This window comes from Dioszegia hungarica (genome assembly GCF_025882075.1).
Source record: "Dioszegia hungarica strain PDD-24b-2 chromosome Unknown MKK02contig_8, whole genome shotgun sequence".
Taxonomy (NCBI): Eukaryota; Fungi; Basidiomycota; class Tremellomycetes; order Tremellales; family Bulleribasidiaceae; genus Dioszegia; species Dioszegia hungarica.
This window is the reverse complement of record NW_026515770.1, coordinates 3,002,140-3,022,072: the sequence shown is the minus strand read 5'-3', so window position 1 is coordinate 3,022,072 and position 19,933 is coordinate 3,002,140. Positions and strand designations below refer to the sequence as shown.

The 19,933-nt window shown below is 57.1% G+C and overlaps 9 protein-coding genes across 9 annotated transcripts; 7 read left to right on the top strand and 2 right to left on the bottom strand.

The window, feature by feature from the left end:
* Positions 1-332: 332 nt before the first annotated feature.
* On the top strand, positions 333-2,064 carry MKK02DRAFT_27644 (uncharacterized protein; the record flags this gene model as incomplete). Its single annotated transcript, XM_053087377.1, has 4 exons — positions 333-423; positions 475-493; positions 540-647; positions 717-2,064. The coding sequence occupies 4 exons, from the start codon at positions 333-335 to the stop codon at positions 2,062-2,064; spliced, it is 1,566 nt and encodes a 521-aa protein (XP_052945949.1).
* A 461-nt stretch (positions 2,065-2,525) lies between these two features.
* Positions 2,526-5,597, top strand: MKK02DRAFT_44874 (P-loop containing nucleoside triphosphate hydrolase protein; the record flags this gene model as incomplete). Its single annotated transcript, XM_053093126.1, has 14 exons — positions 2,526-2,546; positions 2,601-2,650; positions 2,701-2,810; positions 2,870-2,953; positions 3,004-3,082; positions 3,130-3,313; positions 3,361-3,483; positions 3,517-4,460; positions 4,506-4,731; positions 4,778-4,808; positions 4,865-4,941; positions 4,990-5,297; positions 5,348-5,536; positions 5,585-5,597. 14 exons carry the CDS (start codon positions 2,526-2,528, stop codon positions 5,595-5,597), a joined length of 2,439 nt encoding a protein of 812 aa, XP_052945948.1.
* A 1,225-nt stretch (positions 5,598-6,822) lies between these two features.
* Positions 6,823-8,014, top strand: MKK02DRAFT_26243 (Der1-like family-domain-containing protein; the record flags this gene model as incomplete). Its single annotated transcript, XM_053087163.1, has 9 exons — positions 6,823-6,902; positions 6,952-6,985; positions 7,032-7,070; positions 7,128-7,165; positions 7,218-7,286; positions 7,338-7,395; positions 7,447-7,576; positions 7,629-7,722; positions 7,768-8,014. 9 exons carry the CDS (start codon positions 6,823-6,825, stop codon positions 8,012-8,014), a joined length of 789 nt encoding a protein of 262 aa, XP_052945947.1.
* Positions 8,015-8,754: 740 nt separating this feature from the next.
* Positions 8,755-10,623, top strand: MKK02DRAFT_33424 (uncharacterized protein; the record flags this gene model as incomplete). The annotated part of the gene is made up of 6 exons (XM_053088713.1): positions 8,755-8,958; positions 9,024-9,264; positions 9,316-9,433; positions 10,039-10,147; positions 10,206-10,422; positions 10,478-10,623. 6 exons carry the CDS (start codon positions 8,755-8,757, stop codon positions 10,621-10,623), a joined length of 1,035 nt encoding a protein of 344 aa, XP_052945946.1.
* A 467-nt stretch (positions 10,624-11,090) lies between these two features.
* Positions 11,091-11,865, top strand: MKK02DRAFT_44871 (uncharacterized protein; the record flags this gene model as incomplete). The annotated part of the gene is made up of 3 exons (XM_053093125.1): positions 11,091-11,330; positions 11,458-11,671; positions 11,720-11,865. 3 exons carry the CDS (start codon positions 11,091-11,093, stop codon positions 11,863-11,865), a joined length of 600 nt encoding a protein of 199 aa, XP_052945945.1.
* Positions 11,866-12,248: 383 nt separating this feature from the next.
* On the top strand, positions 12,249-14,123 carry MKK02DRAFT_27218 (Snf7-domain-containing protein; the record flags this gene model as incomplete). Its single annotated transcript, XM_053087318.1, has 6 exons — positions 12,249-12,548; positions 12,598-12,828; positions 12,877-13,125; positions 13,179-13,315; positions 13,361-13,529; positions 13,575-14,123. The coding sequence occupies 6 exons, from the start codon at positions 12,249-12,251 to the stop codon at positions 14,121-14,123; spliced, it is 1,635 nt and encodes a 544-aa protein (XP_052945944.1).
* Positions 14,124-14,311: 188 nt separating this feature from the next.
* Positions 14,312-15,803, bottom strand: MKK02DRAFT_26551 (integral membrane protein sed5; the record flags this gene model as incomplete). The annotated part of the gene is made up of 8 exons (XM_053087215.1): positions 14,312-14,338; positions 14,390-14,489; positions 14,539-14,690; positions 14,740-14,935; positions 15,020-15,114; positions 15,167-15,441; positions 15,503-15,610; positions 15,680-15,803. 8 exons carry the CDS (start codon positions 15,801-15,803, stop codon positions 14,312-14,314), a joined length of 1,077 nt encoding a protein of 358 aa, XP_052945943.1.
* A 352-nt stretch (positions 15,804-16,155) lies between these two features.
* Positions 16,156-16,556, top strand: MKK02DRAFT_27237 (uncharacterized protein; the record flags this gene model as incomplete). Its single annotated transcript, XM_053087320.1, has 3 exons — positions 16,156-16,186; positions 16,289-16,437; positions 16,500-16,556. 3 exons carry the CDS (start codon positions 16,156-16,158, stop codon positions 16,554-16,556), a joined length of 237 nt encoding a protein of 78 aa, XP_052945942.1.
* A 477-nt stretch (positions 16,557-17,033) lies between these two features.
* Positions 17,034-19,584, bottom strand: MKK02DRAFT_44868 (uncharacterized protein; the record flags this gene model as incomplete). Its single annotated transcript, XM_053093124.1, has 2 exons — positions 17,034-17,942; positions 17,992-19,584. 2 exons carry the CDS (start codon positions 19,582-19,584, stop codon positions 17,034-17,036), a joined length of 2,502 nt encoding a protein of 833 aa, XP_052945941.1.
* Between the last annotated feature and the right edge of the window lie 349 nt (positions 19,585-19,933).

Sequence of the window (19,933 nt, the reverse complement as noted above, 5' to 3'; positions counted from 1 at the left end):
ACGAGTATAGGAGGTAGATGTTGAGGGTTCTAAGATAGTCTGATCATAGATGAGGGTGAATGCTCTCTTGACTGATGCGCAGTCGCGAAATCTTGACCTTGAGAGGAGTCATGTGGCCTGGGTCCTCGCCTGGATCTGGCCCGCGCTTTCGGCACCGTATCCGGCCGGGGAACCGCCGATAACACGGAGATTGGGTGGCTACCCGTCTTGAGGAATGTGGAGTTGGAGGATGACGTCAAACGTCAACCAGGCAGCTGCAGTGCGTTCAAGCATTAGGCTTCTCTCCCCCTCATCTCCTCTACCCTTCCATTCACGACAATCGCTTCCCCGTCATGTCGCTCGACTATATCCGTGGGATTGTATCTGGCAAGAAAGCGCGCTATGTCGATCCAGACCACGCAGTCGATTTGGATTTGGTTTATGGTGAGTTGGCCAACTGAGAATCTAAGATGCAAGGGTTGAGCTGATAGGTAGTCACGGACCGCATCATCATGTAAGGTCTTACGGCGCTCCATTAGGTGCAGAATCTGATGAAGTAGTATGGGATGGCCCGCTAGTGGTTGGGCGGGAACATACCGGAACAAGAAGAGCGATGTTTTGCAGTTTCTCGATAAGAGGCACGAGGGGAAATATTGGGTCTGGAATCTGTAAGTACATCTATGGTTGCGGCTGCAATGACTGAGAGAAGACATGGCAGGGCATAGCTGACCTTGCAGCTGCCCCCTCTACGAGAATGCGTACTCCTCCGCTAGCATGCACGACCGCGTCTCCCGCTATCCCTTCCCCGACCATCACCCCCCACCACTCCAGCTGCTCCCGCTCGCTGTGCGGGAGATGACCGGCTGGCTGGCCGGTGAATCCGACCGGATAGCCATCATCCACTGCAAAGCCGGCAAAGGGCGCTCCGGGACACTGCTGTGCTCGTACATGCTGTCCTTGGCGGAACTGCCCGGCCCGCCCGGGATGGAGCTGTCGTACTCCAAGCCGGACCGGGCGAAGCTGGCCGGACGGGAGCGCAAGGGAGAAGGCTGGATCGCGGTGGGGCACGGGAACGAGATCAGCGAGATCCAGGTCTCGTCTGAGCCAGAAACGGAAGGTGGATTGGCGGTCCCGAGCCAGCTCTCCCGCACGGCGTCATCCGCTACTACCATCTCGGCAACGGACTCGTCCGCCAGTATCCAGGTGGACAGCTACCAGCCCATCGACATCGGAGACGAGACGCCCATCACGAGCTCGGGGCAGTATGACCGGCGGGACGGCAAGGTCGACTCGGTCTTCAAGCTGCATTCCAGTCGGCGGATGAAGCCGAGCAGTACCGGCCGCGGCGTCTCCATCCCCAGTCAGCGGCGGTGGTGCCGCTACGTCAACCTGGTCTTCTCCCAGCGCGCCCCGGCGTGCTACCACGATCCCGCATCCAAGATCCGGATCAAATCCATCACGCTCTTCCTTCACCCGCCTACCGGATGGCAGAAGCCCATCGCCAAGCTGGTCATTGGCGGCGATGGCGGACAGGGAAAGGCATGGGTGTCTATCGCTCGGTACGATGACGAATACGTCAAGGAGTTGGCGGCCAAGGGTGATGTGTCTGGATCCGAGGCGGCCATCACGTGGGGAGGTGTTGGTGGAGAAGGGAAATATGACACGCACAAGATGTTCCGGTCCTGCGGCAAGCTTACCGCCGTCGACCCTCCTTCAGGCATCGAGACGACCGACGACCTTGTCGCGCACCATGTCGTCCCCACGTCGGATCTCGTCCTGGAACGCGGAAGGGAATTTAGGATGAAGTTCCACCTCGGCTCTCTTCCGTTAGGGTGGGCATGGATGATCCCGGCTTTCCACCTGCCGGAACCTGTGCACGCGCAAACACACACCCTCCGCTTCCCGAAATCGCAGATCGACTTTGCGATCGGTCCGGGCGCGGCGATACACCATATTGATGTGTGTGTGGAGGAGGTGCCGAAGGAACAGGGGGCGAGCACGGCGCCGTTGATGAGTGAGCGAGAAGAGGAGGAGGCTGGCATGGACGATGGGAAGGGGGAGAAGGTCAAGGAGGATGGGGAGTGAGGCCACTGACGTGAGAAAGCGGCGGGGGCAGGTTGGCGGGGAATGATCAGTAGCATGAGTAGATTAGTTCTTCCTTTGTGTTGTGCATGTTCGTCAGGGAGTAGCTATCGTCCCAGCGGTGGCTTCGCATGATACATCGATGTATGCTTCATACCCTCTTGTTACAGGGATGTCCCCGCTTGAACAGCATGCATGGGGTGGCCACGTCACATCTCGGGGAGAAGGCTCTCGATCAAAGGGCTTAAACAGGGTGCACAGATAATGATCGGCCATGACTTGGTTCACAACGCCGCGTCACCATTCCTCAACTTGACCACCTTGACCTTTGCTGATCCCCCTTCTCTGATCCTTCTATCCTTCTCCTATATAGACAGAAGACCTCATACACCTACAGAGAGCAGCAGGAACAGAGCTGCCCTACCATCTACTTCCACACCGAAACCTAGCAAACTCCAAGCATCATGGCTGACGATCCGTCCAAGGTACGCGCGTCTTCTTGGATGGATGATCGGGGGATATAGCTGATTCATCCTCAGGCGGCCACGGATGACCACACCGCCACTGCTATTCTCAGGCAGAAGAAGTCGTGAGCTAGCTGGTCTTAGGTAAATTCAAGACTGCGAGCTGACTGCTCAGGGCCAACCGGTTGATGGTTGACGAGAGCCCTTCCGATGACAACTCGGTGGCGATCCTTCACCCCAACACCATGGAGGCGCTTGGTCTTTTCCGAGGAGATACTGTTATCGGTGAGCTAGCCTGAGCTCTGGCCTTGTCGCGGGACCTTGAGCTGAAGCTGACAAACCAGTCCGCGGGAAGAAGAGGCGTGATACTGTTCTTATCTGTCTGAGCCAGGATGATATCGAGGAGGGCAAGATCGCTATGAACAAGGGTGAGTCAGCTCAGGCGTTGGTGAATAGGACGCCATAGCTGACATTACAGTCGCCCGTGGAAACTGCGCGATCAAGCTCGGCGATTCGGTCCACGTATCTGCCGCCAACGATATCAAGTACGGAAAGCGGTAAGTCTTCGGTCCCGAACGTCAAGGTGCGGGCGCTGATCAGCTAGGATCCACGTTCTCCCCTTCTCCGACTCTATTGAGGGTCTTTCCGGCAACCTGTTCGACGTGTACCTCCGCCCCTACTTCCTTGAGGCTTACCGGCCGGTCCGGAAAGGAGATGTCTTCCAGGTTCGCGGTGGCATGAGGACTGTCGACTTCAAGGTTGTGGAGGTCGACCCGTCTCCGTACTGTGTGAGTTGACAATGGCCGGCAAAAGGCGATCCAAACTGATCTTTGAGATTGTCGCTTCCGACACTGTCATCCACACCGAGGGCGACCCGATCGACAGGGAAGCCGAGGAGGCGGACCTCAACGCTGTCGGCTACGACGATTTGGGAGGATGCAGGAAGCAGTTGGCTCAGGTGAGCATGATTATTGAGCTAGGCTGACGTTAGATCCGAGAAATGGTTGAACTTCCCCTCCGCCACCCGCAGCTCTTCAAGGCTATCGGTATCAAGCCCCCTCGCGGTATCCTCATGTTCGGTCCCCCTGGTACCGGTAAAACCCTCATGGCCCGTGCCGTCGCCAACGAAACCGGCGCCTTCTTCTTCCTCATCAACGGACCGGAAATTATGTCCAAGATGGCGGGAGAGTCCGAGTCGAATCTTCGCAAGGCGTTTGAGGAGGCCGAGAAGAACAGCCCCTCCATCATCTTCATTGACGAGATCGACTCTATCGCACCCAAGCGAGACAAGACCAACGGAGAGGTCGAGCGTCGAGTAGTCTCGCAGCTCTTGACGCTCATGGACGGTATCAAAGCCCGGTCCAATGTCGTCGTCATGGCCGCTACCAACCGTCCCAACTCGATCGACCCGGCTCTTCGTCGTTTCGGGCGGTTCGACCGTGAGGTTGACATCGGAATCCCTGACCCGACCGGTCGTCTCGAGATCCTACGCATCCACACCAAGAATATGAAGCTTGGTGATGATGTGGATCTCGAGCAGATCGCGGCCGACACACACGGTTACGTCGGTGCCGACATGGCCTCCCTCTGTTCCGAGGCGGCCATGCAGCAGATCCGAGAGAAGATGGACCTCATTGATCTCGATGAGGACACTATCGACGCCGAGGTGCTCGACTCGCTCGGCGTCACGATGGAGAACTTCCGGTTCGCCCTCGGTGTCAACAACCCGTCGGCGCTGCGCGAGACGGTCGTCGAGATCCCCAACGTCAAGTGGAGCGATATCGGAGGTCTCGACAAGGTCAAGCGGGAGCTCCAGGAGACTGTCCAGTACCCTGTCGAGCACCCCGAAAAGTTCCTCAAGTACGGAATGTCCCCGTCCAAGGGTGTTCTCTTCTACGGTCCTCCAGGTACCGGTAAGACGCTGCTCGCCAAGGCGTAAGTTTAGACGATACACGATGAGTCTCACAGCTGACAATGTAGCATCGCCAACGAGTGTCAAGCCAACTTTATCTCCATCAAGGGTCCCGAACTTCTCACCATGTGGTTTGGTGAATCCGAGGCCAACGTCCGCGATGTCTTTGACAAGGCCAGGGCTGCCGCGCCCTGTGTCATGTTCTTTGACGAGTTGGACTCGATCGCCAAGGCGCGAGGTGGCGGTGGTGGGGATGCTGGAGGTGCGGGCGACCGTGTCTTGAACCAGATCCTGGTAAGTCCAAGGCCGACCAGTTGTAAGGGCTTGCGCTGATTCGCAGACTGAAATGGACGGTATGAACGCCAAGAAGAGTGAGCTTGCCGTTATTGCTGCTTGTAGGCCGTGAAAACATGAGCTGATCCCTTAGACGTATTCATTATCGGCGCTACCAACCGACCGGACCAGATCGACTCTGCTCTACTCCGTCCCGGACGTCTTGATCAGGTCAGTCACTCAAAACATGTCCGGCAAGTGCTCAAGCTGACATATCAGCTTATCTACATCCCTCTCCCCGACGAAGCGTCGCGTTTGTCCATTCTTACCGCCGCGCTCCGCAAGTCGCCTATCGCCCCCGACGTGGATCTCGCTTTCATGGCCAAGAGCACCGCCGGATTCTCCGGTGCCGATCTTACCGAGATCTGTCAGCGGTCCGCCAAGCTCGCTATTCGTCAGAGTATCGAGTCGGACATGCGCAAGGACCGGGAAGCCAAGGAGAAGGCCGAGGCGGCTGGCGAGAGCGGAGAGGATGTCAACATCATGGACCAGGATAATGAGGAGGATGACGTTCCGGCTATCACCAAGTGAGCTTCAAGATTCCGAACTCCCATGGAAGGCATAGCTAACTATCCAGGGAACACTTTGAGGAGGCTATGAAGTTCGCTCGTCGGTCCGTGTCAGACTCGGATATCCGCCGATACGAGATGTTCTCTACGTCGATGCAGCAGTCGCGCAGCTTTGGCAACAACTTCAAGTTCCCCGAGGGCGGAGAAGGGACGCAAGAGGGTGGTGCGAGCTTCCAAAACGAGGCGGATGACGATGAGTGAGTCGATGATATCTAAACTTGACGGGATCTCAGCTGACACTTCAGTTTGTATGCGTAGAGAGAAGTGATTATGTGAAAAGATAAGAATGCATCTGTTTCAAGTCTAGCGTACCCCAGACCAGCCTCAACCATCATTAGCGCTCCACAAGCTAAGACTGGCACTGAGTACGGCAGCCAGATGTGCCAGTTCGTCATTAGTTAAACGGATGGTGTCGCCTCGTGGTCAGCTTCGAGGTCATCTCACCTAACCTCCTGGGGCTACAACAGCCACAGGCTACTATAGGCAAGATCAACTGTGGTATAGCACTGGCCAGCACAGAGACAAAGCGGATAAAGGTCTGATTCATTCTTCAGATGGGCAGAATACAGATGCTGGATAGAGCGTGAAGCTGCCACCCTCGCTCAATACCCCCGCTTCCCGTATTGCTTTGTAACTGAACCCCGTCGGTATGTCCGATCTTTGACAATCGACAGGGGCAAAATCTGGAGCAACGCCCGCCCAGAGCGGGGGCCAGGGTGATTCAAGCCATCGCCCATTGGCCGGATACTGGCCAGTCAGCGACGATGCCTTGAAACACACAAGCCAAGCAAAGAATCCTCCTGTCTGACTTACCAAAGTAGGACCGCTTTGGTCACTGGTTGACCGCAGACGAGCTCCATACGACACACCGAAGACATTCGCTGCATCTTCTGTCGCTGTAGTGGACGTCTGAAGAAATCAGCGAAGTCTGCACGACCATGTGAAGCTGTGCGGGACAGCCGCCCCTAGCCGTATATGGCCAGACTATCGACCAAGTGACTTACATAGCACACAGTGGCCAAGAGGTCGAGGGCGCTCCAAGCTTCACCCCGCGCCTCCTCGCCAGTCTTCCCAGCCCCTGCAGATGAACCGGCATCAGCCGATGCACTGGTCGATCCATCTACAGCGCGATATCCTGTAGAAGGAGATGTCTGCGCTGATGCGTTCTCTAGCGGCCCTGCACGAAAATCGGCAGATGTATCGCTGGACGCAGGGAGTTTTATTCGTTTGGCTTGGGATGTGAGCTCGGTGTTGCGGTCACGCAGCTGATGCTTCTCGGATGTGGATGCCGAAGCCTCAGACATGGTGAGATTAGATGTTTGAATTGCTGCTGAGGTATCACGGGCGATATGTCTGATATGCGCCTGATGCAGAGGTAGTGGACAAACGGAACATCGCTTCGGAAGTCAGTCTTGCTTTCACCACTCCACATTCCTCAACTTTCAGCCTCTTCCACCATCCACCGCCAGCTCTTATCGACAGCATGGCCGACATAGGATCCTTACTCACGGCTATCCCGCCGGTGACACGTCTCATACTGGTCGCTACGGGTCTCATCACCTTGTGAGTTGCGCATCGCCTGTTGGCTTACTTCACGGTCGCTGATCGCCAGGCCGACTCTACTTGGCGTATTATCTCCAGCAGATGTAGGTCTATTGCTTGAGGACGTAAGCGGCGAAGCTGACGATGTAGGTAGCCTTGTCATGGTGGAAAGTCACCAAGCATTATGAGGTATGCTTTCACCACTATAGCAGAAGATAAGAGGTGACAATTGGCTGATTTTCGCAGATATGGCGGCCCTTCACCAACTTCTTCTTCGGCGGTGCGTCACTGTGACCTGATAATCTCCTGCGATCAGGGCTGATATCGATCAGGGAGTGGCTTTCCTCTGGTATACGATGTCTTCCTGATCTATCGAAACTCATCAGCAATGGAGCGGGATGTCTAGTAAGCTGCCTTTGATCTCGGAGCGGAAAGGACATGAGCTGATCATGACAGCTTCTCAAATACGGCCGAGTATGCGTGGATGCATATAATGCTAGCTACAGGGATTATGGTGAGCTCTTTCGGACCCGCAGCTGCCTAATGCTCATGCTCATGCGCCTAGTTGCTGAACGTCCCATTCGGCTTCCCCTTCCTTTTTCACTCGCTCCTCGCAGCGCAGACGTATATTTGGTGCCGGGCAAACGCGACGCTCAAGGTGTCTATCTTCGGACTCATCACTATCCCCACTAGCTGTGAGTTCTGACTGAGCGCTCTCCGCGCAAGTGCAAGGCTGATCCTTCACAGTATTGCCATTTATCAACATCCTCCTCGACCTCGTTATCGGCGGCCTCGGTAAGGCGCTCTGTGGACTCATCGGCCTTCTCGTCGCTCACGCCTGGTGAGTCCCATACTCCTCTCCTTGTGTATAATAGCTGAGGTCCAGGTGGTTCCTCTCGACCTTCCTCCCTCTACACGCCCCCACCCGTCTCCGACGTAGAAACCCCCTCGCTACGCCCATCCGCTTTCAAGCTCTTTTCCCCCGCTCGACCTCGACCGCATTTGGAAGTCGCTCAAGCGGTCCTGTCAAAGCCCCGGCGGCTGGACCCGCAGGAACGGCTCGGTCCGAGGCGGTGGATGCTGTGCGTCACAGATGGGGAGGTGGTAACAAGCTCGGCGGGTCGACATTGTGAGATGAAAAGCTGTAATGGTGGTACTGTGATGGAACTGATGACTTCGCATGACCATTCATCGATCCCAATCAAGGGCGCGTTTGACCTAAATACTTATGCTATCAGCCAGAGGAGCTCGCAATCATCAGCACCTAGGATCATCTTGATCGACGGGCACCGGCCGGTCGCCCCTCTTACGTGACCAGGGATAACTGGTCATGGATGCGAGGCATCCTCTCGTAGCCGATCGCTGGCATCTCGTCCAGAGACGGTGGAGCGTGTCTGGCGGCGGGGTAGCCACCGCAAGGCAAATGCAAAGATGGGCACGCAGGTACGGGTATGACGTCACCAAAAGTGAGGAATGCGGAGTTGCAGCAATTGTGGCCGAGCTGTCAGTGCTTCCTTTTTCGCATTCGCGACTAGATCTATCTCCCTGAGCCCGACAGTGCTCCGTACTGACTCCCGCCGATCATGTCGGAGTTGAAAACGGCGCGCCACAAGACAAAGGGGCTTCCCCTAGCTCAACACAGCCACAAAGCCCTACAGACTTACTGAAACATCGACACACAGACACAGCCCGGGTCACCCCAGATCCTCCCGGCGGCGTCAACACAGCTTCTGCCATCCTTTCTTCAAGTGATCGCCCTATAAGAAGACGCAGCTTGAGTCAACTTTACTGCTCATCCACGTATCTGACCCAGAACTCCCCCTTTATCACCCGTTAACAACCATCACGACGACTCTCAGAGACCACATCGACCATGCCCATCCTCCCCATGTACAGCCTGAGATCCAACGGCAAGCGGGCGCCGGAATACTCCATCGATGCACCGCCTTCCTATCACGAGGTATCCGGCTCGGAACTGTACCCTTTGGAGAGGATCACTACGTATGTCGTCCAGCCAAGATGGCCGATCAAGGCGAAGAGGCAGGTGGCGGTCTGCCCGATAGGCTCAAGCAGAGAGGTCAGTACAACTCATCAGCCTGTTCAGCCTGCTCGCTAGGCATTGGAGTGGCGCTGACCTCACAGGAAGCCATTGCCATCGTACACAGCGCGTTCCCCTTGCTCGCCGCATACCCAGCCCAGCGCATTGAGATTCTCGCCCTGGTCTCAGTCCCAACGAGGCGGAACTTGATTGGCCTTGGTCAACAATGGCTCGCTCACGAGAGATGGGTTATCGTTCGGGACGAAGCTTGGTCTGCGCTCCGGTCTTCGCCTCCGATCCGCCTCAGGGTGCAGATCAAGGACGGTCCAGGGGATGAGGCGGCCAGTAAGTCTCCGTTAGTTCGCTCGAACGATGCGAGCGCTGCTGACATACCAGGGAAGAAGAGATATCGGCTTCACATGATCATTGCGGTTTGCTTCATATTGGCGTTCGTCGCAGGCGTCTCGGCCATCGTATACTTGTGTAGAAGGACGGAGTTGGCGATGGACCGGAAGTCGGTGGCGGGTCATTGAGGATTTGTCGTTCGCTTGGATCGGCAGGACACGGCGGTACAACAGCAAAAGATGAAGCGCATGTCATCGTAAAGCAGGCACTTACTATGCATAGATTTTCTGTAGCCTTGAAGAGTCGGAAAGTCAAATGTGGCGGCTCGGCTGACAGAGGGGGATAATTGTCACGGACCGGCTGGATGTGCGAAACCGGCCAGATCTCGCTAAAGCTGATCAGCGAGAGGCTCCCCGAAAGCAAGTCACATGTGCATGAGCAACAGTCGCTATGCATGTGCAGCTAGGCCACATCACGCGGGTGGATCACATGGCAACAACAATCTGAAACGCGCTAAAAGTACCGCTTTCCGACGGGGTTCCTTTGAGCTTCACCGCCGCATTGCCGCTTCGTTCTTCTACATATATATGCCCACTGACTTACCCAACTGACGGCCATACTCTTACACCTCTCTTCAAACACAGGCAGGGCAACACATATCCTCAGCGTGCCTGATTCACAGCGGTACACCCGTATCAAGTCGGACGAAGCCGAATCTGCACCGCTTTATGGGCGCTCTTCGCTGGATGCGCCACCCTAACAGCTAGAAATCAGGGGCGACGGAGGCGTCGGTAAGAGCGCAGTGACCTATACCTTAGAGCCCAGGTGGCCCATCAAGGGGGTCAGGCAGGATGTGCTCGGTGTTCTAGGCGCTACGAAGGAGGTCAGACACCTTTCCCTGTCTTTCCGCGGCACCGCACTTCTCCTGTTGACACGTAAAGGAGACCATCGCTATCGTCCAAGAGATCTTTCCTCATCTCTCTGCCTGCCCTCCCCACCGCGTCGAGTTCCTCTCCCGCGTCTCGTCCTCCGGCAGCGCCAAGGTCACCAACGACAGATGGGCGTCTATCATGGACGAAGCGTGGGCGAGCTTCGGCAAGACCCCGCCTAGTCATCTCAAGGTCCAGATCCAGGATGGTCCCGGTGAGGAGGCTGCCAGTGAGTCTGACCCACGCATAACGGGGAACGGGGCGGCAGTTAGCTGACACCTCAGGAAACCGTCGTCAGAAGATACAAGTCGCAGCCGGCATCGGCGGAGCCATCACCCTCTTCCTCGCTCCGCCATTCACCGTCTGGCTCTGCGGTGGGATGGACACTCTCGGTCCTCCGCCTGGCTGGACGCCACCAGGAGGCCACTAGTGTGGGGCGTGACGGAACAAGGGCTCGTCTGAAGTGGGGCTGGCGGATCAGGCGGCCTGGTCCCGTTCGCCGGCGCGTGGAAGACAAGTCAAATATTTTTGGACGACTATGTACTATATTTGTGTAGCGTCGTCTTCGTCTATCCTCCGCGCTCAGTCTCGTTGCGCTGTCAACCCGCGGTCTCCGGCCGTGATGCTGGGCGGATCGCGGATCCCGGAGACGGTGCATTCAGGGCAACTCCACATTCCTCGGCTGCTCCACTGCAAGCTGCACCGCCGGCCGCCGCAACGGAGCGATAAAGCGCGCTAAAGTGCGCCAAGGACAACATAGCACCACTGCCAACGCGTTCATCTCTCTTCCGCGTTACTTGTTCTGTTCTCAATCTATATAGTTGTGAGACCGACAGGAACATCCTGCTCCAAATTCAACGTTCAACCCTTACCAGCCACCGGCACAAATCAGTGATCATGTCGAAGCTGCCGGAGTATCGCCGCAACGCGGACGAAGAGTCCGCCCCCCTCTTCAAGGGAGAGAATCGGCCATCTCTCGACCTAGACGCGGTGCCTACCTACCCTCCTCGTATGGGTGTGTCTGCGTCGAGAGATGACACGGACGATCGGAACACTGTGACTTATACTTTTGTGCCGCGCTGGCCGGTCAAGGGGGAGCGGCAGGACGCTATCGGGGTTTTGGGCCTGAGCAGGGAGGTGAGTGTCTTTACTGACCTATCTATCCGCTGTTGCAACGGACGTAAGAGGCTGTGGGCGCATTTCGCCGCTCTCCCCATTGCGCTCGCTCATGCGGACCGGAAATGATCCATACTGAAACAACAAGGAAACCACGGCAGTGGTGCAGAACGCCTTCCCCCTCCTCGCGGACTATCCGGCCGAACGAATTGAGTTCCTCGTACCCGTCGCGCTTAAGGATGGCTGCGCAGTAGACGACCGCTGGGCCATGATCATGGACGATGCGTGGTCCAAGTTTCACAAGTCGCCACCTGTGCGTCTCAAGGTACAGATCCAGGATGGGCCGGGCGATGCCGCTCGCAGTAAGCTTGTGTCTCGCCAGTTACTGGGTGTCCTTGCTGAAACCGTAGGGAGCAAGAGGGAGAACAAGATCGTCTTCTCTGTTATCGGCGGGCTCGTCACCTTCTTCATCCTCGTCGGCCTCGCCGTTTTCCTCTCGAGCCCTAGTAGCGCGGCACATGGCTCGAGCCCGTCTAGCAAGCCCTCGAGTACGTGAGACTTGTAGTGACCGCCAGTGGCGCCTGTATGATTAGGACAAGCGATGAGGAGATCTGACAGTAAGATTGCCGAGGAGGTCCGCAGGAGTAGTTGTATCAGATTGTATGGCTGCTCTGTGTTTCGTGAACAACCGGGATTTGTCTGGATCGGAATGCAGCTCTGTCGACACGCTGACTTCGCCCCTACTCAGCCCGTCATATCAGCCTCCCCCTTGGTCTCAGATTTGTTCCATGCAGCCACAAGCCATTCCAGCCCAGGCACAGCGGGATCGTCATCGATATCGCGTCGCCACCCAAGCTTAAGTACCCAAACTCAAAACCCGCGAACTCAGTACCTTTGAACATTTGACTTCACCTTCCGAGTCTTCCCTACAAATAGATCATGCCGCCCAAGGCAGACCCCTCGCTACCCTCCTTCCTACTCGCCTCCCCGCCGCCCGCCGCTGCGCCCAGCCAAGCCCGCTTACAAGCCCTCTACGCCTCTACGTCCGCCCAGCGCCTAACGAATCCGACAGGGTACACCGCGAATGTCACTTGGTGGGCGGATGTGTTTCAGGAATCGCTCCGCTCGGGCTGGATAGGCGGGAAAGATGGGGACAGGCTTGTTCTGAAGGTGGATGAGGAGTTTGTGGGCAAGTTTGATTGGGATGGGAGGCGGCCTAAAGGTCTTGGAGGCGTAGTTGTGCGTCAACGAATCATAGGGGCCCGTGTAATAGAAGCTGATATTGTAGGAGCGAGATAGCACGACGGCTCCGCCCAAGCTACATCCCTTACCTGCTTTCCTATCCTCGCCTACACCGCTCCATGCCCCTGCTAGCTTGACGAGGCGCCTCGTAGCTCGGCCGCTGTACTGGGCATTCTCGCAATTGAACCCTTTCGGCGGCGAGAAGGAGGTCAAGGAAGAAGCTCTATGGAAGGCATATGGGAAGGGCAAAGAATATGTGCATGTGCCGCTCGTCGAGGTGAGCTAGTTCATGTTTCCTGTTGAAAGGACCCAGCTGATATCGTAGAGCGCAGCGGCCAAATTTGTCGCACATTTCGAGAGCTCGCCATTGCTGTCCTATACCGACTCACTCTTCGACGTCGACACCTTTCGACGTGCTTTTGGGCAGATCTGCCTGCCTGACAGCTCGGCAGCATCGAGCAAAGATGCCGGGAAGAAGGAGGAGGAAGAGCAAGGGAGACTGAGCAAGAAGGATGTCCTTGTGCTGGTCAAGTGGTTGATGCGGGATATGGGCGTTATCGTGTCAGATGGGACTGTAAGCTACATCGGCCGTACCCATATGGACATGGGGAGTGAGCTGACACACAGGTTATCAAGGTGCTGCAGCCGGACGAGACAGTCTCCGAGAACCCTATCACTGAGGTCGACCGAGGGGTCGTGAGCGTGCTGAACGCGCTGGAGAAGGTGGAAGCGCAGATCACGAGTATCGAGCAGCAGATCAACAGGTGAGCCAGCCATACTCTTGGCAAGGGGACACTGCTGATGTTCAGGTGTCAAGCCAAGGCCAAGGCTCATCTCGCAGCTTCGCAGCGTCCACTCGCGATATCGCAATTGCGGTCCAAAAAGGCGCTAGATGAGATATTACACCGGAGAGTGGGCGTCTCGGAACAGCTCAGGGGCGTGGTACGGAGCATCGATGAGGCGCAGAACGATGTGGATGTGAGCTGTGCCGCTTGGCCTGGGAGAGTTCAAGCTAATAAGCAGGTCATGTCCGCATATGAAACCTCGACCTCATCCCTCCGGACTATCCTCGCCAACCCCCTCCTCTCGCCCGACCGCGTCGAACGAACCACCGAAGATCTCGCTGAAGCCTTGGCGAGCCAGCGCGAGGTCGACGACGCGATCCGGATCGGAGGAGCGGTCGCTGTGGGGGCGGCGGGAGCCTCTGAGATCGACGAGGATGAGCTGGAGGCTGAGCTGGCGGGTTTAGTGGAGGAGGAACAGAGCAAGAAGGAACAGGCAGAGGCGGCGAGGCGGAAAGAGAAGGAGGAGCGGGAGAAGGTCTCTGCGCCTACCAAGGAGACCCGGCCGAGCGAACCAACAAAGCAGGACCGGCCGATCGAGTCACCCATACCCGCCTCGACAGGCCAGACCGCGCCACCTGTCCAGGCAACACAGCCGAAAAACGCGGCGGAGGACGAATGGGCGAAGCGGTACGATGCAGCGCAGGCTCGAGAGAGGGAGGAACGAGCCAGAGCCGATGTGGAAAGGCTCAAAAGGGAGGAGAAGAGGGTGGCAGCGGTGTCTGAGTGAGCGCGGGTGAGAGACTGCATTCGGGTTGGGTCATACGCCATCGACGGCAGCGGGGAGGCCGGCGAGGGTTTGGAAAGGAGAGGGGTCACATGCCCACACTTGCCCTATTGTTGTATGATCAAGACCCCATTATGCCATTATGCAGATCCACAGCTGGTCATGAGGGAAATAAGCTGATGCATTATAATCTATGAGACCAGGATGAATACCAAGAACTAGACTGTCAGCTGAACCCTGGAGACTGCGAGGCCGGAAAGTACACGTACAAAGATAATCAGAACTCCGAAGATCTTGAGCATCAACCATCGATTGCTCGTCACCGACGCATAATATTTCAACAGCTCTCTCTGCGCGCCTGTCACATTTCTGCAGTATCAGCGAAGTGCGATGGTTGGAATATAGGTTCCCAGCTCACGCTGCGATATCCGTCGTATCTGCATCTATACGCTGTACCGTTTCTCTCTGCTCAGCGACCATGCCCGCTAGCTGGGTGAAGATCTGGCCGAGTTCGGCAATCGTGCTTTCTATGGACTCTATCGCGGTCGAGCGGGACTGAATATAGTTGTCCTGGATTGTCAGCTACGCTCTCCGCGAGATGGCCTTTTGGTCAGCTGACCTGCTGCTCCACCACCTGCATCTGCTGGTACCCTCCCCCATTCTCCGCCCTGACCATCCCGCTCTCCCCTCTGTCCCCATCTATATCCAGCGCCAAAAAGTCTGTTTCTTGCGCGCCGGACCCGCCCGGTCCGCCCGGATACTGCGAAGCCGCATCGGGGATGGCGCGCGCTTTGCCCTTCTTATCTGGCGGGAAGCTGGGTGCTGAGCCTGGTCGTGATGAGCCAGGAGTCTGATTGAAGAGGAGCGAGTCTAGCTGTCAGTTTTGATACGGCACGAACCCGTAGGGGGACTGACTATTTGACGGAGCGGGAAGAGCAGATTGAGAAGCGGTGTGCATGAATTGTTCGGTCCGATCCTTGCTCGCCTTCATGTTCTACTTGGTCAGCTTCGTGGCTTGAGGCTCGGACAAGCAGACCATAGCTCACCTGCGTCCGCAGTTCCAAAACATCCTTGAACCCCATGCCCATATTCGCCAACCTGCTCTGCAGCATCATCACCACATTACTATTATGCTCTTCCACCTGCTTTCCATCCGACTTCTTGTCTTTCCCACCTCCGCCACCTCCGGCCTTTTGCGTCCGAACGTACGCCTGCAACGCCGCTATTTGGGTATTGAGATGCGCAATGTCTTGGCGGATGATATAGGTGAGCTCCGATATTTCGATAGGACGGTCATCGAAAAGCGTCTTCCGCTTGGCCACTGACGTGTCAGCGTAGTACTTCTTAGTAGTACACCTCCAAGCCAACGGCCCGCGACTCACACTGCGCCAGCTTGCCCAACTTTGCAGTCGTCGCATTGATGTCCTTCGCGATCCCACCTGCCATCTTCCCAAACTCGCTCAACTTCTTGCCGTCCGCCTTGGGACCCGCTCCACCCGCTCCTGGTGCGCGCAAGATATGCGCCCCATCTGACCCCGAACCCGAGGCGCCACTCGGACCGCCCAGGAGAGGTTGTCGCGCCTCGGCTTTCCCAGCTGATTTGCCGTTGCCGGCGGGTACCGCCTGCCTTGATCGGATGGAGGCTAGTGTGGAGTGGAACTCTGACGTGCGATCCTTGGCCATCTTGCTTGTAGTATTGAGTGAGATGTATGGAGTATTGTTGATGGTAATTGCCCTTTGTCTCTGCTGCCTCTGCTCTATCTGCATGCCTCGCTGTCACGGAAATCGCCCCCGGAACCAGCCGGAATCTGATTCTAGCGAGTCCGTGCGCCCCGCCTTAATAGGGTGGATTCAATAAACTAGCCCTGCCTGCACCTGCTCAGCAAGAGCTTCACTCTGCCTCTATTATACCTTCTGCCCACCTCATACGCCTATAATCAACACCAAGAACAGCGCATACAAGCTACAGCGCTAGCTCTATCCCTCAACCACCCAACAGCGCCCGGAAAATATCGCTCAAAAGCCATCTCTCATCATGTCTCGCGCAGCTCAACCCGAATTGAAGAGTATGTTACTTTCCTTCGCATCCATAATATCAAATGCCCGGGCCATCCCCAACCCTGTGTGACTGTCGAATGTACCAGGGGCTTCAGACTGACGTGCTGCAGAATTCATGGACAGACGGTGTTTCATCCACTTGCAAGGCGAACGGAAAGTCTCGGGCGTCCTGCGAGGGTTCGACATCTTTCTCAATTTGGTGATTGACCAGGCGTTCGAGGAGCTCGGTGCGGGAGAAAGGAAGCCATGCGGAATGATCGTAAGCTGACTTCTGTTCGATGGTGTACACGCACCCGTGAAGATGTATAGCTAACAATCAAGGTCGTTCGCGGAAATTCGGTATCGTCGATGGAATTAATCGATAGTATGAGAGTATAGTACCCCCGACTGGGAGCGGGGGACTAGACTGGATGGAGGCGGGGCCGAGGGACTGGCGAGAAGCAGTGTATAAGGGAATGGCCGGTCAACGCAGGAGGAGCAAGATTAGGGGCGAGCGGCGCAAAGATGCGGAAATCCGTCCAGGGCGACGAAGCGGGACCTGAAGAATGGCCTGGGGTCTATATCGCGCGTAGCGCAGTATCGTCATGAAACTCGTCTTATATCTGTACCGGCTGACGGATCCGAAGAGCTACTCACCACGTGCAAGATGGCCGTCGCCAAATCCACGTCGTGGGTATGTCCCCGCATTTGAACAAGTGCAGAACGACAGTACAAACACTGACTGACCTGCCCTGCATGTCGCTTCAAGCGCTCCAAGCAATAGCTAGATCTATGGATATGCTAAGCTAAAAGATCTAGATTCTAGATTTAACAATATCCCCTCGACGTCCTGCAGTTATTCTCCGGTTTCGTCTTCTACCCTTCCTTCCTCGACGCCAACACTCCCGCCAGCACAGCAGTCACCACCCCCAGTCCTACCAGACACCCCGCCCCCACCCAAATCACCCATCGTCTCCTCGACGACAAACTCGCCTGACCGGTCGAAACGTAACTCAACACCCTCGAACCCCTTTGCTGCGCCCCTTCCATCTGCGACCGCCGAGCGGGTGGATGCTGGCGATACACGTACGCCCCCTTCTCCGGCTCCGAAGCAAAGGGATCGTATGTCGATACAGGGCGAGAAGGGAGTGGGCGATCCATATCTGGGTTGGCTCGGGAGTTCCGGAGCGGGGAGAGCTGATCAGGATGATGAGCACCGATAGGGATGCAAGAGGGAGGGAGGATGATTTCGCCGTGCCGATGGATAGGTCCGTCAAAGCAGCCAATGGTCTCGCGCACTTCGTCGCCTTTCTCGAGGAGATTGGAATTCCGCCTCCACCCGAGGAAGGTAGGTTTAGGCGGGAGAGGCGGAGTATCGTCCCTCGGTAAGGGAACAACCAGCTCTTCCCCAGCTCCTGCTCCTACCGGTCCAGAAGACAGCGGTAGGTGTGTCCGACTACCCCTCTCAGACCCCGGCAAGGAGGAGTACCCGTCCCCACCCCACTCTCCGTCCCTTCTCACCCGCCTAGCGAGCCTGATTCGCGCCTTTCCGAGGCTGGACGAGACAGAAAGCGATAGTGAGGAGCGGCCAGAATGCGGAATGGGTGGAACCGGAGGTAATTGCCCATCGGGGTTAGAATGATGGGTCGAGTGGGACTGGGAGGTATCGATCGTGCGGGTGGACATGGCCGATAAGGCGCGCTGGAGTGAAGTGCGACGAGGGACGGAAGGGAGGGTAGTGTCGGAAGCGCGGAAGGGCTGATGTCGGATAGACTGGTTCGAGACCTGATCATATCAGCTACCATCTATCGTCACATTTGGCGGAGTCACTCACCCTCTTGCCCGCATTCAGTATCTTCTCTAGCACCGCCGCCCTTCCCAACAATCTTCCGAGATCCAGATCCTGCTCCTCTTTGCGAACAGTCCGGATACTCTTCTTTCTCTTCGGACGCGTGGGTGTCTCCACCCCGCCGTTGCCCCCTCCATGTCCCCCTCCATCCGCGATGTCACCCTCGTCTTCCTCCAGTAACCCCTCCTCTCCGTCTTCCCACGGCGACGTCGGTCTCAGCGTCCAGCTCATATCCGCCAGCCTATACGCCAACGACGACCCAGACGTCCGTTTTCGGCTCGCCGACTGTTGAGCGGATCTAGCAGACCGTCCCGATTTGGCCGATTTCGTAGACTTGGTGGACCGCGTCCGGGAAGACGAGTTGGACGCCTGATCAACAGCTGGTACGGCTGCGCCTTGGCCTTGAGCCCCTGCAGGCCGCCCCGATGGACGTATCTCAGCAGACGAAGGAGGTGTATCAAAGTTCGCAGCCCACGGGGATGCCGAACCCCGCGTCGCCACGTCCGATATCTCTCCTGCGAGCGGGTCATACGCCGACAGCCTGCTAGGCCCAGACTCCGGTATCGTCCGGACAGGAGGGAATGCCGAGGCCTGACCGAACGTATGCGCGTTGGACGAGATGTTTTCCCCTATTCCATGACCGGTCCCGCCGCTACTGCGCTGGGTGTACGGCTGGGAGCTCTGTGCAGAAAGGAGCGAGAGCGGCGAGGGCGGGTCGAGGGCAGGACGCGGGGCCGCATGATGTGGAGACCCGGGGCCGCCGTATCGAGCATGAGTGGCCGAGCTGGGTGAGAGGGGCAGGGACGGTGCTGGGGAGCGTGGAAGCCAATTGCGGGGTGTGTGAGGCGCGTAGATGGACGGAGAGGTAGGGACGGAGTTTGGAGCAAGAGGGGGTGGGGAGTGAGCGTGGTAGGGTCCCTTTCCGCCAGATGGGCTTTGGCCTTTTGATTGGGACCGCGTGGACGGTGAAGGGGAGTATACCGCTCGAGCAGGGGGCGAAGGGAAGGGGAGGCTCGCGAGGCCCGTAGGGGAGAGAGAGACGATCGAGTCCCGACTCGGCGGTGCGGTCGATGAGGACGGAGCCAGCTGTAGGTATGGTCGCGGATGGGAGGGCGCGTCCAAACCGCGGCGATCCTTCTGGGGAACCTCCGGTGCGAAAGATGACCTTGCCGAGCCTTGCTCAGTCCCCGTTCTGCTCTGCCCTATCACAAGACTCCCCCGCCCATCCCCCAGATCATGTACCGACCCCAGATGCAACAACCGCCCAGAGCTCGCGCTCCCTCTGCGCGCGTGCGAGATCAATGCCGGGCGCGGCTGTGCCTGCCCATGGTTATCCCGCGTCGTGACGGGCGATACGAGGTGCTCCGCTTGGGACACCTGCGAGGTGTACGCGTAGTCGTGGTCCGAGATGGAAGAGTAAGTCGTAGATGCGGGAGAAGAGGGGTGGGAGGGGCGGAGGTATTGCTGGGTGTTCGAGGTCGCGGGAGACCGAGGTGGCGTCCGAGCGTCGCGAGCAGGTGTAGACGGGGTGTCGCCGAGATGCACTGCTGGCGGTGATGCCTTTCTTAAGGCTGCCATGGTCGATGATCGATAATCCACTGTACGAGATGAGATGAGGTAGGCATCAGCTGTTGAGAGGCATGCAAACAGGTGCAAACATGGTCCGAGCACCAGCCCAGCACGGGGCAAAAGTGTGTGTGCCTGTGGGCCCTGGAAACTTTGTTTGACATGATACCTCGACAACCCCGAAATCGAGGGGTCAAGAAAGCCTTCTCGGACCCAATCAGCGCACTGCAGAGCGCAAAGCGTTGTATGAGGGCTGGAGCCTTGCGTTCCTATCCATGAGCCATGCGGACGTCGTAGGAGATAATGATTGTGGGTCGATGATGGCCCAAAGCGTGAAGCTAGAGAGGCGGAAAAGCGAGGA